Source organism: Lepidochelys olivacea, assembly GCF_965140295.1.
Source record: "Lepidochelys olivacea isolate rLepOli2 genome assembly, chromosome: 2".
NCBI lineage: Eukaryota > Metazoa > Chordata > Testudines > Cheloniidae > Lepidochelys > Lepidochelys olivacea.
Genome location: NC_140412.1, coordinates 182,532,399 through 182,549,628, shown reverse-complemented (window position 1 = coordinate 182,549,628; position 17,230 = coordinate 182,532,399). Strand labels below are relative to the sequence as shown.

Here is a 17,230-nt window from a genome sequence, read left to right as displayed (position 1 = left end):
TAAACTTCTATTTTTTCCCCTCTATCTCTTTACTTAGAAAATGTCCAAACCAGTTTCCTCAGAGCTCACTCCAGTGGCTAAATAATAATTTATTTAGGATATCTGCTCCCCACTGCATGACTTCTTGCTTTATGAATGCCAAATTTAAGCCAGTCTGCTAGGAACTGGAACGATCTAGGTCACAGGCAAATTTTAGATCCTTTAGGTGGGTGGAGACTGAGTATATTGTATGAGATGTACACAAAGGCCGCAATTTTCAACAGCAGAAGCCTAATGGTAGGCTCCTAAGTCCATGTTTAGGCTGCTAAATAAGTGATCTTATTTTTAAAAGTGTCAACCACCCAGCAGATCTCACTGAACTCAGCAGTTGGGAAAATAAGGTCATTTATTTAGGAGTCAAAATGTGGGCTTAATTTGGGATTTTCAAAGGATCCCAAGGGAATTAGGGATGCAACTGGATGATAGTCACCTAACTCTGTTCTGCCCTTTTGAAAATCCCAAACTTTCTGAAAATCTTGGTCAAAGTCTTTAAGAGGTGAGGACCAAATGTGTGTGCATGTAAACACGGGGACTATGCTAGTCCCTTTACATGTCCAGTTGTTGGTACATCCCCTGAATGACTTCAATATTGCTGAAGAGGGCTGCTCATACACTGTTAACTAAAGAACCACTGCTTCCAATAGGTCTCATGGGGGATATCTTTGGGGGGGGGAAAAGAACATAAACAATCTGTGATTAAAACCCTTCTGAGTGAGGAGGAAGGGGAAGCAAGCTACAAATGGTGGCTGGAAACCTTTTTGTATCCTTTGCCCTTTACAATCCCGCTACACTCTGCATTTAAGCTTTCTTTTCAGTCCTCCTTGTTGGCTAGTGTCTGAGGAATCTCTCACACTCATGCAAACCGTTGATTTTTTTTAAACACATTTCTAACAGAACTTTCAGAAATATTTTATACAAAGGCACTGTAGTAGCAGATAATTTAGACTATTCATAGGTAACTCTCTTTTTAAATTTCAGTTCTTAAAGTAAACAACAACATTTGCATCAGACATTGAATTGTCCAGCCCAGAATATATTCTTTTTTTATTGTAAGTGCACTGCACCAAGTTGACATATGATGTGACACGATGTAACATAACGTAAAACAACTTTACTCTGCATAACATGTTAGAAATTAAAAACAAATATTTCTTTTGGATCCTGTCAGTACTAACAATTTAGCTGGCACATATCTAAATGATGTTTGTTCTCTGTGTCTTGATTCTTAACCATGTCTGTCTTAGCTGAATAAAAAAAGACACTAGGTAATAATATGTACAATAACCCCATATTCTTGGCCTCCAGAAACACAGACAAAAAACAGTTCTTTTCATTGAAATTTTCCCCATGGTTTGGGCTATTTTGTTGTTGCTGATTTCCTCATTTTCTTAGAAGTTCCCTGCCCACATGAATATAAATAATATCTAATTTCTTAAAACAAATAAGGAAATAAATTTTATGCAAATAATTGCATTGGTACCCAGGAAAATGAAGACAAAATGCTAATATAATACTTACCAGTAGCATCAGAACCTGATGCTATAATTCTTTAAATGGGTAACTATCACTTGAAATCAATAGAACTAGTCATCAGTAAAATAAGACTCCTTTGAGGTGAATAGTATTATCCTTATCCTTTTCAGATGAAGAAACTGAGGCACACAGAAGTTGGTGCCCACGTTTTAAAAAATGCTCCTTAATTTATTTATTTTTAGTGCTCATTTGGTAATTCGTAAGGCATGATTTTCAGAGGTGCCGAGCCTCTACAGCTCTCATTGACTTCAGCTGGTGTATGTTGATGCTTCAAAAGCAGCATTAATGTACACCTGTATTTTGTTGATTGCAGCACCATGTACATCCTTGCTATGCAGACTATTCCTGCCAGAAACAGCAGTAATCAGCTGATGGTAGTGTTACTAGTGTTTATTGCTGCGTCAGGAGGTGGAAACTCTAAAATATATGAGCCATTCCCCTTAATCCCTAGACCCTGCCACTGAAGTCTCCTCTGTATCTCTGGTCATACATAACCTACACACAGCCTCTCCATTGGAGGGGAGTTAGAATCTGTGGGCTGGTCTTCATTACGGGGATATCGATGCTGCTGCAATTGATGCAGCAGGGGTCGATGTTGTAGGTCTAGTGAAGACCTGCTAAATTGATGGCAGAGTACTCTCCAGTCAACCCCGGTATTCTAGCTCCCCGAGAAGAGTAAGGAAGTCGACTGCAGAGCATCTCCCCTCAACGCAGCAAAGTGAAGACACCGGGGTAGGTTGACCTAAGCAATGTGTAGCGTAACTTAGGTGGACTAACCCCTGTAGTGAAGACAAGCCCTTCTTTAGGCTATATCTACACTACAAATTACTTTTGTATAATTTACATCGCTCAGGGGTGTGAATAATTCACATCCCTGAGGCATGTAAATTATACCAACCTAAGCACCAGTGAATAGCTACCGCCTCTCGCGGAGGCAGGAGTTACTAAATTGGTGGGAGAGCTCTCTGTCGGCTTGAACCATCTTCACCAGAAGTGCGACAGCGGTGCAGCTGCATCAGTGAAGCTGTGCTGCTTAGCACAGTGGGGTGCTAGTCTATGACTGGTTCCCCTACGTGCTACAGCAATACAAAAAATCTATAAAAATAATAGTCGGGGTGAAAAAAATGCACTTTGCTCCCCAGTGACTTCTCTGACACCTTCACAGACGAAAACACGAGCCAGAAATTTGTCCTACATTTGTAGAAAATATTGATGTAAGTAAATCACACTATTAGATATTCACAAAGTGCTTGTTTTTCAGCCAATATTGACTTAAACCAGGTATCAACAGAACCATATTGACTAAAAAATCAAAGTGGATAAATTATATTAGTGGTTAGATTATGTTTTATAGAATTATATAGTGAATGTGAGAGTACATTTTATATGTAGGCATTAGATTCACTGGTAGGCAAATTTACAGCTACTTTATGTCTCTGGAGCAGAGCAGGCCAGCCAGAACAAACAAGTGAATCTGGCCAAACAACTATATCTGTCTATCTCTATAATATAAAAGTTATGTATATAAATATATAAGCATGTAAGGCCAGATCCAGAAACTGCTGAAGTCAATGGTACAATGCCCATTGATTTCAATGAGGTAGGATATAACTCGTGTGTATATATATATATATATATAATTAAAATTATATCATGGAACATATATATGTTCCATATTTCTGTCACTGTTAACGCCTTCAGCGTGCAATAAAACCTACATGCCCAGACCCTTGTGCCTGCCCAAAGCCCCAGTGATTCCACTGGGCTGTGCACAGAAACAAGGATTTGGGCACAGGCAAAGATGTGACTGCAGGATCAGGGCCTTTGGTTGCTGGAACTGAAATTTTTTAAATAATCTAACATAGTTTATCCCACCTGTTTATTTCTTTTCTATGTTTCATTCAGCTTGAGTGGTGGAATTAGACTGGTCGGTTTGTCTTTTGTTTCTAGCTAGTTCCACAAATGTTGATGTTTATTTTCCCAACCCTGAAAAGAATGTTTAAATTGAAAAAATAGAAAGCAACAAGCTTGTCATTCAATTAAAAAAAACATTTATTATTATTAGTTGCCCTCCACTTCCACCTAACTGTGAACTTTTGGGCATATAAGGGTGGGCTGTGTCTCTTAAGTTCCTATCAACTGCTGCTTTTCAGACTTCAATTGGTCTTGATGGTGCTTTTGTTTCTCACTTACCTGCAGAGCCTGGAGTTTGCACTGTATTTGGAGACCCCCACTACAACACTTTTGATGGAAGGACATTTAACTTTCAGGGAACATGTCAGTACGTTTTGACGAAAGACTGCTCCTCCTCTGCCTCGCCCTTCCAGGTGCTGGTGAAAAACGATGCCCGCCGGACCCGTTCTTTCTCCTGGACAAAATCTGTGGACCTTGTGTTGGGCAGAAGCACTATTAGCCTCCAGCAGCACCTTACAGTGAAATGGAATGGGACCCGGATATCACTGCCTTGCGAGACTCCTCAGTTTCAGATCGACTTGGATGGTTACTTGCTGAAAGTGACAACCAAAGCAGGTGGGGCTTGCTCCAAATCAGAAACATTAGAAGAAGCATAAAAGATGCTAATATGGTAGTGTCTCCCCTAATATGCTAATATGATAAGATGCTAATATGGTAGTGTCACTCAGAGTTTGTGTGTGTATGGGGGTGGGGGGGATGTGAGAAAACCTGGATTTGTGCTGGAAATGGCCCACCTTGATTATCATGCACATTGTAGGGAGAGTGGTCACTTTGGATGAGCTATTACCAGCAGGATAGTGAGTTTGTGTGTGTGGTTTTTGGGAGGGGGGTGAGGGGGTGAGAGAACCTGGATTTGTGCAGGAAATGGCCCAACTTGATTGTCATGCACATTGTGTAAAGAGTTGTCACTTTGGATGGGCTACCACCAGCAGGAGAGTGAATTTGTGTGGGGGGGTGGAGGGTGAGAAAACCTGGATTTGTGCTGGAAATGGCCCAACCTGATGATCACTTTAGATAAGCTATTACCAGCAGGAGAGTGGGGTGGGAGGAGGTATTGTTTCATGGTCTCCGTGTATATAATGTCTTCTGCAGTTTCCACAGTATGCATCCGATGAAGTGAGCTGTAGCTCACGAAAGCTCATGCTCAAATAAATTGGTTAGTCTCTAAGGTGCCACAAGTACTCCTTTTCTTTTTATCAATATTAATTAATTCAACCTTACAACATCCCTTTGAGGCATGCAAGAACAGAGATTCATCTGCAAATTACAATTTGTATGCAGATTCTCTTTTCAGAATGTGTTACTTTCTGCAAATGGCAACCCTGTCCATGGACAGTTTATGTATGTAAATGCATATATGAATTTCACTTCCAGTGACTTCTAAATGGTTTGCCTATGGTCACCATGTGACATGCTGTAACACTGAACAATAGAAAGCTGGTTCTCAAACAGGACTTCATGTTTTCGGTGACAGCAAAAAATTGTGCTCCATGTTAGTGTGTATATAATCACAATTCCACACTGGCAGTGAATTGCTAGGCAAAGACCGAATGAGTTGCATATGCAAAATTGTGGACAAAATTCACTGGGCATACCAAATTATGCCCACCAAAAGGGAGGCTCCAGTTGGAAAACCAGGCCCTGGCTTGCTGTATTACGTCAGCTGCTTGCAGTGTTCTTTCTTTATCTGAATGAGAGCATCTGTGTGGAGCTGTGATCCAGGCGTTTGGTCTCCTTTGTGTTGTTAGACCCAGAAGTGGGAACAAATGGGAACAGTCAGAACATCTGGTAACTTTTGTGAAGGAATAAGGAAGTGAGAGAGCAGATACCCAGGTCTGCTGAATCCTAGCAAATATGTTAATTGTCGAAATGTTGGACCATTGGGCATACAGCTGTTCTGATAAACTGATCTGAGACTGTAGAACCCCAGCAGAGATAAACAGAGGGTGGAAGTTAAGAAAATACTCATTAGCACACATCAGGTAGGTAGAAGTCATGGGAAATTTCACTTATACAGTGGAGTACTGTTTCAGAGAGAATAATATTTACTGTTAATTCAATTAAATGCCATGTGAAAGCAGTGAAACCAGTCCCTCCGATAAAGTGATACAGTCACAGACATGAGGCACAGTGATACTCATTAGCTAGCATGATTATTTTACACGTATCATAGCATCCACTTCTGAGATGAGAATTGAGATACCTATTCACATATCCACTGGAAATGTAACCCTGCATAATGTGGATCCCAGCTCTGGGCTTGTTCCTCAAAATGGCAAGGCAGATTTTTGTGCCTGTCTGTAAAATGTACACAAGAGGACCATTACTCAAAAGTTCTAATTTAAAGCATCTTGAGGGTTTCTCTCTGCAGTCAGCTGAACACTGTGAATTCTAGTGATGTGGAATTCATTAGCCAACCACAGCCCAGAGAGAGGTTCTGAATCAAAGACGACTGGCAGCTAATCCTGCTGCTGTTCCATTTGTTGTTGACATAAGGCCAATAAACAACTGCATACATCTTTGTCCCTGTGGTGGAAGATGTAGTGCAAATATGACATATGACAGCGTCCTGAATAATATGTAATTGCTGCAAATTATAGTCCGAATAATTCTTCGCTTTAATGGACAAGGATCAGATTTCTTTCACTGAACACACTGCTAAGGGCCAATTCCTCTTTGCCTGGGCAAACAACATCTGAAAACAACAGAACTACCTGGCTCCTCTGCATAGTGGCAGAACTTGCTACAGAGAGGCTGTGCAGGGAGATGGAAAGTATTGAGCACCAGGAAGCAGCGATTCTGGTGCCACGCTCTCTGATGGTGCAAATAGTTGGTCAAGTGTACTGTAGTGGATCTGTGGTTTTGTAGAGACTTTGTCTAAAATCCCCATGTTGGAAACAGAAGGGAGCACGGCTGATATTATGCGGGAATTCTACTATTAGGATGGGAGAGTATTCTGTCTGCACAAACCTTGCACAGATCCTCTGTACAAATCCTATTTGCTGAGGCTTTGTGTACAAGTATTTGGACCTAAACCCTTAGAGCAGAATTTTGGCTGCCAGATCTTGAGGATACTTTAACTGTGAAAAATTCTGCAGAACAATTGATGTGAGCCTCCAGCAAGTAAGACTCAGTGTGGGACATGCATAAATGAACAATGAATTTTTTACAATTCAGTATCCTGTGCCAAGTTAAGCTGAGTAACAAGTTGGTTTAGCATCCCTCAAAAAAGGGAAAATTGGAAAACCCTAAAACGTAACTCAAAAAATGTTCCTATGCTGCACATCCCCAGATGGGACAGATGCTGCATCCTTTGGCTTCAAATCCTGCCAATTGCTTACACCCTGACTCCCATCCAAGAGAATGGGAAACTCATCTATTCAGTGAAAAAAAATAGGCACCAAGTAATACTTTCAAACAGTTTCTGTCTGCCAAGGAGACCATTTCAAACATTATTCCATAGAATAATCCCTTTTGTTAGTTGGTTTATTGAAATAAATGAAAATTTCCACATATGCACCAACAAAAAGATACACATTATACAGTGTAATCAGGCAAGAATGAAAATATCCTGTATATTACAGTATTAGCTAATGTCATAATATAAACACGATTCCTCCTTATCCAAAAGCAGAAAAGGCTCCATTAGAGAGAGAAATCTTTATTTTGTTCATCAAAACCAAAGAAGCATCACTGAATGGTTGAAAAATAATGAATCTAAAAATGTAGCATTATACAGTTACAAAAGGTTCATTAAGACCTGAAAATGAAATCAGGAGATAGTGTAATTAAACTAAATGCAGTTTTAGAAAAGTCCTGTTTTACTAGTGCGACAGTTGCTATCTTGGTCAACGCTGGGAACTGAACCAGGAACTGACACATTTAGAAGTACAAATGTCTACAGCTTGTCTTAAAGAGCCAGAATTTGTAGTGGGAGACTTTAATTGACATCTTCTCTGGATGGGGCTCAGAGAGAGGGGGGGCATGAACACACACTGACTAGCTCTTTAAAATATTGTAAAGCAGTGGTCTCCAACCTTTTAATGACCAAGATATCTTTGTGAATTTAAGGGCAACCTGAGATCTACTCTACTCCTTCCGCGAGGCCCCACACCTTCCCCAAAGCCGCGCCCCACTTACTCCATTTCCCGCCCCTGTCATTTGCTGTCCCCCACCCTCACTCACTTTCACCAGGCTGGGGCAGGGGTTGGGGTTCGGGAGGGGGTGTGGGCTAGGGCCAAGGGGTTCACAGTGTGGGAGGGGACTCTGGGCTGAGCCTGGGGTATGGGGTTGGGGTGCAGGAGGGGGCTCTGGGCTGGGGCAAATTGTTGGGGTGTAGGATGGGGTACAAGGGGGATGGGATGCTGGGTCTGGGAGGAGGGTCAGGGCTGGGGCTTGGGGTGCAGGAGGGGCTATGGGGTGCTGGCTCTGGGAGGGGGCTCAAGGCTAGGGGTTGGGGTGCGGCCTGCCTCCTGCCGGGCAGCACTTATCTCTGGTGGCTCCTGGTCGGCAGCATAGCGTGGCTGCCGCTAAGAGAGGCTCCCTGCCTACCTCAGCCCCACGCCACTCCCAGAAGGGGCCAATGCGCCCCTTTGGCCCCTGGGGGTCCACGTGGCTCCACACGTTGCCCCTCTCTGTAAGCACCACCCCCACAGCTCCCATTGGCCACAGCTCCCCATTCCTGGCTAATGGGAGCTGCAGGGGCGGTGACTGCAGGCAGGAGCAGCGCGTGAAGGGAGACCCCTGCCCCTCCGCTCCCGGGGCTACGCTGGCCACTTCTGGGAGCAGCTTGGGATTGGGCTGGCAGGGAGCCTGTCTTAGTGGCTACCCCACTGTGCCGCTGGAGATCGCGATCGACTGGGAGATCCTCTAGGATTGATCCGTTAATCACGATCGACTGGTTGGTGACCACTGTTGTAAAGGATACAGGAACATTTAGAATAGTTTATTTAGGGCTGTGCTGCACAAGCCTTATTAAAGCTGGTAATCATGAGTAGTTCCACTGACGTCAATGAATCACTTTTTAGACATCAAATTGCTGATGGAAAATAAATATGAAATGCCTTAAAACACCAAGTTTAGATCCATTTTTCAGAATTCAAGTGCTCACCAACATGAGTAAGGGCTGAGTAATCTAACCCTTTCTGAATTAGCATTACTCCTGAACTAGTTGGGTGTGGGACATTCTCCCTTCCCGTCCCTTTGTGACTCCACTTCAGGTCAGCAGCCTCATGAAGCTCATTAATGGAATGAGTTGAGCATAAACTCTTAAAGTAGAGTTATGTTATAAACCAAGATGAACTAGAACTTAGATTTGGGCACCCCAAACTTTGGTGACGTTTCGATTTGGATTCAGATCTGTACTCTGTGGCTCGGTCCTATCTCTAGCTCTGAAAAATTATTCTGCAAACGTGGTCTTCAATCTTTATTCTATGTCAGTGACTCTTCCATATGGAAAAGGTTCGGTTTAAACGTCAACGGCAAGATTTTTCCAAATGCCAGCACGGCAAGCTTTGTATGGGGTCTGAAAATCAAGCTGTATTTTATTTTGTGCAGTGTCGTCAGAAACAAAGATGGCTGGAGTGGTCTGGCAGTCTTGTTGATGCATGAAGCAGCGTAAAAGAAATTTTTCCTCCTTGCTGCTCTGCTGGCTCTTTGTCAAAAATAGTGAAGCCTTTTTTTTTTGGTCAGCAAACTGCACAATAAATACATAGCGCCCATTATAGTGCTTTTTCTCGGTAAATCTCAAAGCACTTTACAAAGGAGGGAAGTATCGTTAACCCTATTTTCCAGATGGGGAAACTGAGGCACAGAGAGGGGCAAACAAGTTGCCCAAATTCACCCATCAAACCAGCAGCAGAGTTAGGAATAGAACCAGGGCTCCAGTATTTCGTTATATGGCCCTAGCCACTAAGCTACACTGCCTAGTGAATAGAACACTGCATGGAAACTAGAGTGCCACTATGAGAGGACACAAAGGCCCTGTCCATGCTAGAACTTACAACGTCAGGAACTGTTTTCAGACATGATTAGGACATAACATTTTTGTAACATTGTTTACTTCCACACTAATGTGTTAGAGCCACAGTAAGAAACCATACTATAGAAACAACCTGTGTGGGGAGGAATATTGGGCAGGTACTTGCAAAATCTTGCTTGCCAACTGTCTCCCAAAACCATTGTTGCTTACATGTCTCAAGACGGAGTGTGGCCAAGGCAATATATGCCAATGACAAAGCACCTCTTTTGCAGCCATTGTTCTGACTGCAATAACCGTTTAAGCATATCCTGTTTTATTTGAGGGCTATGCACATTGGAACTGTAGTGTGAGCCAATGAGAACTTTTTACAGAAGAAACTGTGCCAGTTTTGAATGGCGTGATTAGTTTTTTTAGTTAGTTGTATACATAAACATAGCGGGGAATACAGATGGCATTATGGGTGATAAGATTGGGCGTAATGAAATCCAGGTTGTCTTCTGGACTCTGCCACTAACTTCTTGTGTGAATTTGACGAAGTCATTTATTCTCGCTCATGTCTCATTTCCAATAAAATAGGGATAGTGATACTTACTTTCCTCAAAGGGATGTTGGGAGGAGAAATTAACGTTGGTTGAGTGCTTTGTTCTGCTTTCATGGAAACATGCTACATAAGTGTAAAGTGTTTGTAAAGTATGATTATCGGGTGATAGTGGCTATAAGAATTAAAATAAAGGTTAAGAATTTCTGGTGGGAGTTGAACCTTAGCAGCTCCCAATGTTCTTTTTTTATCCAAAATAATAACAAAATGGTGGGGATTTATTATAATACTTTCTCATAGAAAACAATTTAAAATTCAATGTCCTGAAAGTGGAAAATCTTAGGTTTAAGAAAGTGCTGTCAGACACAGAATGTAGCAACCCACCTGGATCTCAGCTGCTGGGTGAGTGTTCAGTCCCTCTCCCCCTTTCAACTGGGTTGGTAATTTATGAAGATGAGTTGGGTCAAGGATTGGTAATGGGCTTACAGACCCCTTAAGCCCTTTTAGTTAAGTATTTTGAATCCATTTCAGGTTGGTACTGTCTGATCATTGTTACCCATCGGACATATCTTTATTGACCTGCGTGAGATGAATTGTTGGTCTCAGACTAGATGTCCCTATCCAAAGGAGTTATCAGTTGGCAACATGAGGAGAGAGGGCAGGGATTGAATGCTCTTTTAGAGCAAGTGGCTTCTCCAGAACTCATTGGTGATGTGCTGTGGTATAGGCAAAGTTTGTCCAGTGCTACATCTTTTCCTACATAATGAGTGAAATCCTGGCTCCATTGAAATCATGGGAGTTTTGCCATTGACTTCAATGGGGTCAGGATTTCGCTTACAGTACGTCTGTTTTGTCTCCAGATCTGTCAATCAAGTACCTTCCACCAGAAAAACAAACTATCCAGATCCACCGAACACTTACAATTCCTTGTAATCATCTTTGATCCGAGTAATATTGCACTTACTGTAAAGGAGGCCCTTACTGAGGCATGTATAGATTTCATGAAGGAAACCAAATGTTTTTACTTAGGTTCTCTTCAAAACTCGTTTAAGTGTAAACGTATAAACTCGTTTATAAACACAAATAGCTCTTAGTTATTAACTTTTCCCCCTCTTCTTCCTCTCTGAAATAGGCTTGGAAATCTCCTGGGATGGAGACAGTTTTGTCGAAGTCATGGCTGCACCACATCTGAAAGGCAAACTCTGTGGCTTGTGTGGCAACTATAATGGGCACAAGAGAGATGACCTGGTAGGGGGTGATGGTAATTTCAAATTTGATGTGGATGACTTTGCTGAGTCCTGGCGTGTGGAGTCGAATGAGTTCTGCAGTCGCCCACAGAAGAAAGCTGTGCCTGAACTGTGCCAAGGAACAGTGAGGGTAAAACTTCGGGCCCATCGGGAATGCCAGAAACTCAAGGCTTGGGAGTTTCAGAATTGTCACTCAACGATGGCTTATGCTACGTTCTATCGGTAAGTGCAGACGGCCGAGGAGTGAGGGGGGGACTGGTGGAGAGCTGTTGTGTGGGAATGTGGTGATGCAAATTTGCACTTAGTTGGCCCTGATTCAGGAAAGTACTTAAGAAAGTGCTAACTCTAAGCAGGTTCTTAGCTCCAATTGACTTCAATAGGACTCAAGCACATGCTGAACAGCTTTCTTGAATCAGGTCCTAGAACTGGAAATAGGAACAGAAAGTGCAATAGAGCAGCTACAATTGAAAAAGAAAGCTTCATAATTGCCAGATTAGAAGACTGCTGTTTGAAACGCCCACAGAAGAGAGCAGGGGTAAATGCAAGGCCACAGAACATATTGCTGGAGTCAGTTGTAAAACTCCTGTTGACTTTGATGGGACCAAGACTTAGTTCACAGTGCTCCACGTTTCCCATGGGCTTTTTAGAACTGATTTTGTTTAAGACAGTTGTACCATCATTTCCTGACTGACGAAATGTGTGTGTTAGAGCTTAAAAGGATACAGTAAATAGAATGAGCCTGGTCTGCCTGTTTCACCCTGGGAGCAAAGGAAAAGGGAAGGCAACCAAGACACTTGGCCGGAGTAATTTATCTAAGCCTTTTTATCATTAAAACGCCTCTGGCCTAAACCACCGAGAGATTATTTCTGCTCTTTAATTGTCGTGAGTTTATTTGCTCCTCTCCCAGTAAATAAAATCCTATTTTCTTTAGATCGCCTGACATAAAAGATAAAAGCAAGCTGGGTCAGAATTGCATGATTGTGGATGGAACTGACTAACTTCATAGTTGCAGCTCTTTGTACTTGAGCACATCTGCTGAACTACTGGGCTCATTTATAATGGCTTTTTAAAATTACTGTATTTCCCTCATGAATTGCCTTTCTTCCTCTTCTGTGAGGAGACTGAAAGCCTTTTATCTACTCTAACAGAGTATGGCTGAGTGCTGGGGAATGCTAGAAAATTCAGCATATCCTGGTTTCCAGGCTGTGTCTGTCTGGGTCCTCAGTCTATTGCCTGGCTCATAAGATAGGGAGATAATGTAAGAATGAGGGAGGTCCTATCTGTAACTTTTATAATGTTTAATTTTGTTGTTGGTGGTAGTGGGAACACCAGAGAGTATTAGAAATGCTAACACACACAGTAGAAGTGTTGAATGTACTTCGACAATATTCCTACCTCACTTTTGCCATTATTTAAAGGTAAGTGTTGAAAATGAAAATAGAGAACAGGCACAGAAAGTTTAAGCTAGATTTTCTCTTTCATTTCACATTTAGTTTTTTTCTCTTTCCTTTAAAGTGGCTTGTGATTAATTTATTGCAAAGCACTCTCTGAGACCATGAAAGAAAATGATTTATATCTTGGCAAGGGCAGCCAGGAAAGATCTTTGAATCCTCACACAAAATACTATGGTGGATTTTCTTTTCTTGCGTTAGAAAATAGTATTGTGTCAGATCTGGAAACACAATGAAAGTTTGCTTGATTTAAGTATATGTCTTTTGTAGAAAGGGCTGTTTTACATAGAGCTGTGTGGAAACTGGAATGTCTATCCCATGGAAAATTTCACATTTCTGAAAAAAAATTTCATTCCTATTTGAAATGAAAAGTTGGCTATATGAATTTTTCCACCGTATGGACAGTTTAAAAAATTCTGGTTTGGGGGTCGGACAGCCCAGTGAGCCCAGGCTAGTTTCCATTGACAAGTTCCTGCAGAAAGTTTCAATTCAGTCTAGTTTGCATTTTCTGATAGAAAAGTGTTCTGTCAGCAAATTTTCTACCAGCTTAAGGTACACAATTTAAAAGACTGTAATTTGGATTGAGCATCAAATTCTTCCGGAGTTCGTTTCCTGAAACTTTGCATTCATATTTTCAGACTTTAGGGTGACTCAGATAGAGCTATGAGAATCAAAAGCAAAATGCCTAATGAAACTCAGTGCAGACATTACCTGTTACTAGAACCAAATGAAAAGTTTGCTGTGAACAATTTATTAAGTGGATTTGGCCCTTTTACATAATAGCAAAATTTCCATAACCAGATAGTGACTTTTGGAAATTTGTTCATCATTTGAAAAATGTTTGACAAATGTTTTGCAAACAAATTTTAGCCCATGGATTTCTCATGAACTAAGAGGATTCCCTTGATCATTCAAATTTGTAAAATAAAATAAAAAATTGGTATTTTATATGATTAGTTCCATGTCAATTAATTTCTTTTTTACCTGACCCATACTACAAGATGGCCATGTGAACCTTTTCAACATAAATCTTCACCCTTCTTGAAAATTTATGGTATTTCAATTTTCCAGGAACATTCTCCTAAACAAAACATTATTGGCAAATGAACAGTTACAGAAATCAAATTATAAAGGTGTGTAAATATCACCAAAACAGTTTGATTCAGAATTAACAAAAATATTCACAGAATGCACATGATTCATAGAATCATAGAATCATAGAATATCAGGGTTGGAAGGGACCTCAGGAGGTCATCTAGTCCAACCCCCTGTTCAAAGCAGGACCAATCCCCAATTAAATCATCCCAGCCAGGGCTTTGTCAAGCCTGACCTTAAAAATTTCTAAGGAAGGAGATTCTACCACCTCCGTAGGTAACTCATTCCAGTGTTTCACCACCCTCCTAGTGAAAAAGTTTTTCCTAATATCCAACCTAAACCTCCCCCACTGCAACTTGAGACCATTACTCCTTGTCCTGTCCTCTTCTACCAGTGAGAATAGTCTAGAACCATCCTCTCTGGAACCACCTCTCAGGTAGTTGAAAGCAGCTATCAAATCCCCCCTCATTCTTCTCTTCTGCAGACTAAACAATCCCAGTTCCCTCAGCCTCTCCTCATAAGTCATGTGTTCCAGACCCCTAATCATTTTTGTTGCCCTTCGCTGGACTCTCTCCAATTTATCCACATCCTTCTTGTAGTGTGGGGCCCAAAACTGGACACAGTACTCCAGATGAGGCCTCACCAATGTTGAATAGAGGGGAACGATCACGTCCCTCAATCTGCTCGCTATGCCCCTACTTATCCATCCCAAAATACCATTGGCCTTCTTGGCAACAAGGGCACACTGCTGACTCATATCCAGCTTCTCGTCCACTGTCACCCCTAGGTCCTTTTCCGCAGAACTGCTGCCGAGCCATTCGGTCCCTAGTCTGTAGCGGTGCATTGGGTTCTTCCGTCCTAAGTGCAGGACCCTGCACTTATTCTTATTGAACCTCATCAGATTTCTTTTGGCCCAATCCTCCAATTTGTCTAGGTCCCTCTGTATCCTATCCCTGCCCTCCAGCATATCTACCACTCCTCCCAGTTTAGTATCATCCGCAAATTTGCTGAGAGTGCAATCCACACCATCCTCCAGATCATTTATGAAGATATTTAACAAAACCGGCCCCAGGACCAACCCCTGGGGCACTCCACTTGACACCGGCTGCCAACTAGACATGGAGCCATTGATCACTACCCGTTGAGCCCGACAATCTAGCCAACTTTCTACCCACCTTATAGTGCATTCATCCAGCCCATACTTCTTCAACTTGCTGACAAGAATACTGTGGGAGACCGTGTCAAAAGCTTTGCTAAAGTCAAGAAACAATACATCCACTGCTTTCCCTTCATCCACAGAACCAGTAATCTCATCATAGAAGACGATTAGATTAGTCAGGCATGACCTTCCCTTGGTGAATCCATGCTGACTGTTCCTGCTCACTTTCCTCTCATGTAAGTGCTTCAGGATTGATTTCCTTGAGGACCTGCTCCATGATTTTTTCCGGGGACTGAGGTGAGGCTGACTGGCCTGTAGTTCCCAGGATCCTCCTTCTTCCCTTTTTTAAAGATTGGCACTACATTAGCCTTTTTCCAGTCACCTGGGACTTCCCCCGTTCGCCACGAGTTTTCAAAGATAATGGCCAATGGCTCTGCAATCATAGCCGCCAATTCCTTTAGCACTCTCGGATTCTATCCACAACACCTGTAAACAGAATTTCATTGTAGGGTTTTATTCAGATTTTTCCATTTGTGCATTTATAAAGAGAAACAAGGTTTTCTGGTGGACTATAAATGTGTCTGCTTGTTTCTTTCCATCCAGCGCTCTTTTCAACTGAGTAGCTTGGACAGATGGATTTGCATATCATTGCCTTCATTCTTCTCTATCATCATGCATTACATAACTTCTCCATTTGTAATATCATGTTCACAAATGTTAACCTTTTTTGGTCATTCTCATCTTCATCATTAACACTGCCTCATTTTCGGTAAGTTGCTCTTGAGCTTATCTGCTGTTAATAAGAATTCTCAGAAATAAACTGAGCAGGAACACTTCAAATTAGGGTGTGATTTCTTTTAAAAAAAGGCTCTGAAAAGCGTGTTTCAAATGTTTATCTCACCCTGTGTTACTGAAAAGATTTCTCTGATGACATCTCAAGTTCAATTTAAGATTCCTTTTTTCCTAGCTATAGCTTATGCTATTGTTAGCCGTCCAAAAAACAAACTCAATCTATTTGTCTGAATGTGGGATGAGGAACCACTAACTCCTGAGTTCTGATCCTGATCTTTATACACTCTTGGTGTCCCATGGGAAGTCACTGAGCACCTCTGCCTCATTCCCACTTTATTAGGGTGTTGCGGGGATTTAGGTTTATTTGTAAACTATGCTGACGATTAAAACTTTTCCTTTAATATATTGATTTGCAATAATCCTGTAATTCTTTGTTTTGAAACAAAAATGTTTTATGGGCTCTTTGTTGTGGTGTTTTTGAAGCAGTGCTAGTAGTTCACTGCTCCTGAGCAACACTATAAATATCAGGGCTATTTGTCAGGGTTTGAGCACCACAGAGGAAAATTCATTTAAGTAGGGAAACAATTTCAAATTTCCAAGAGATTATGGTAAAGAATGAATGGAGAAAAGATTTTTTTAAATGATAGAAAACACCTTTGTCATTTTAATCTATTTAACTGGATATTTGTAAGTGTCCTGGGTAACTCAGATGCAAAGTCAAAATGGAACTACACTGACTTAGGCTCAGATTTTTAGATATGTATATGATCTGTGCTTGCAAAAAAGCAATGCACACTGTTTGCATCTAGAACTACTGTAATGTAAGCATGCACACATGCCATAAATGCAAGGGACTGGACTAGATGCCTCTCGAGGTCCCTGCCAGTCCTGTGATTCTATGATTGTGTACTCAAATGACCAGTTAGATAGTATATAACAGTTAGTGGCTATGGTAGCATGCAAAAATCATGAAAATGTGCATTACTAAATATCTGGGCCTCAGTGTACAATCAAATCTTTTACTCCAGGTTATACAGATTGTATAAACAAGCTCTTTAGGTTTTTTAAAAGACTTAATATTGTAATTTAACCATAGGGGAGAGCATACAAACTGACATACAGTACCTATTATTGTCTCTTGTGTAAAAGAAATTGCCATGAGACTAAGACCTGATTTTTTTTTTTTTTTTACCCTGAATCTCTATTTTTAATCATATCCAGTCTGGTCTAGAAAAGCAGTAGTTGATTAACAACATGGTAATTGGCCTCAATTGATTCAATCAGTTAATCAAATACATTCAGTAACTGCCAATTTATTTAATTATAACCCTTGTCATAAACATTCATACTGACTGTGCTGATATTACTCAGTCTTAACTCTAATTAGATGTTAGAGTTAATCAATGCAGTTAATTTTGCAGA

General features: G+C 41.3%; 1 protein-coding gene across 1 annotated transcript in view; it reads left to right on the top strand.

Moving 5' to 3' along the window:
* The window catches only part of BMPER (BMP binding endothelial regulator), a 187,207-nt gene that overhangs the window by 121,419 nt on the left and 48,558 nt on the right, over window positions 1-17,230 (top strand). The window contains exons 12-13 of the mRNA XM_084619654.1: window positions 3,772-4,101; window positions 11,197-11,533. Coding sequence (XP_084475780.1) covers window positions 3,772-4,101; window positions 11,197-11,533 — 667 coding nt within the window. The remainder of the gene's footprint in view (window positions 1-3,771; window positions 4,102-11,196; window positions 11,534-17,230) is intronic.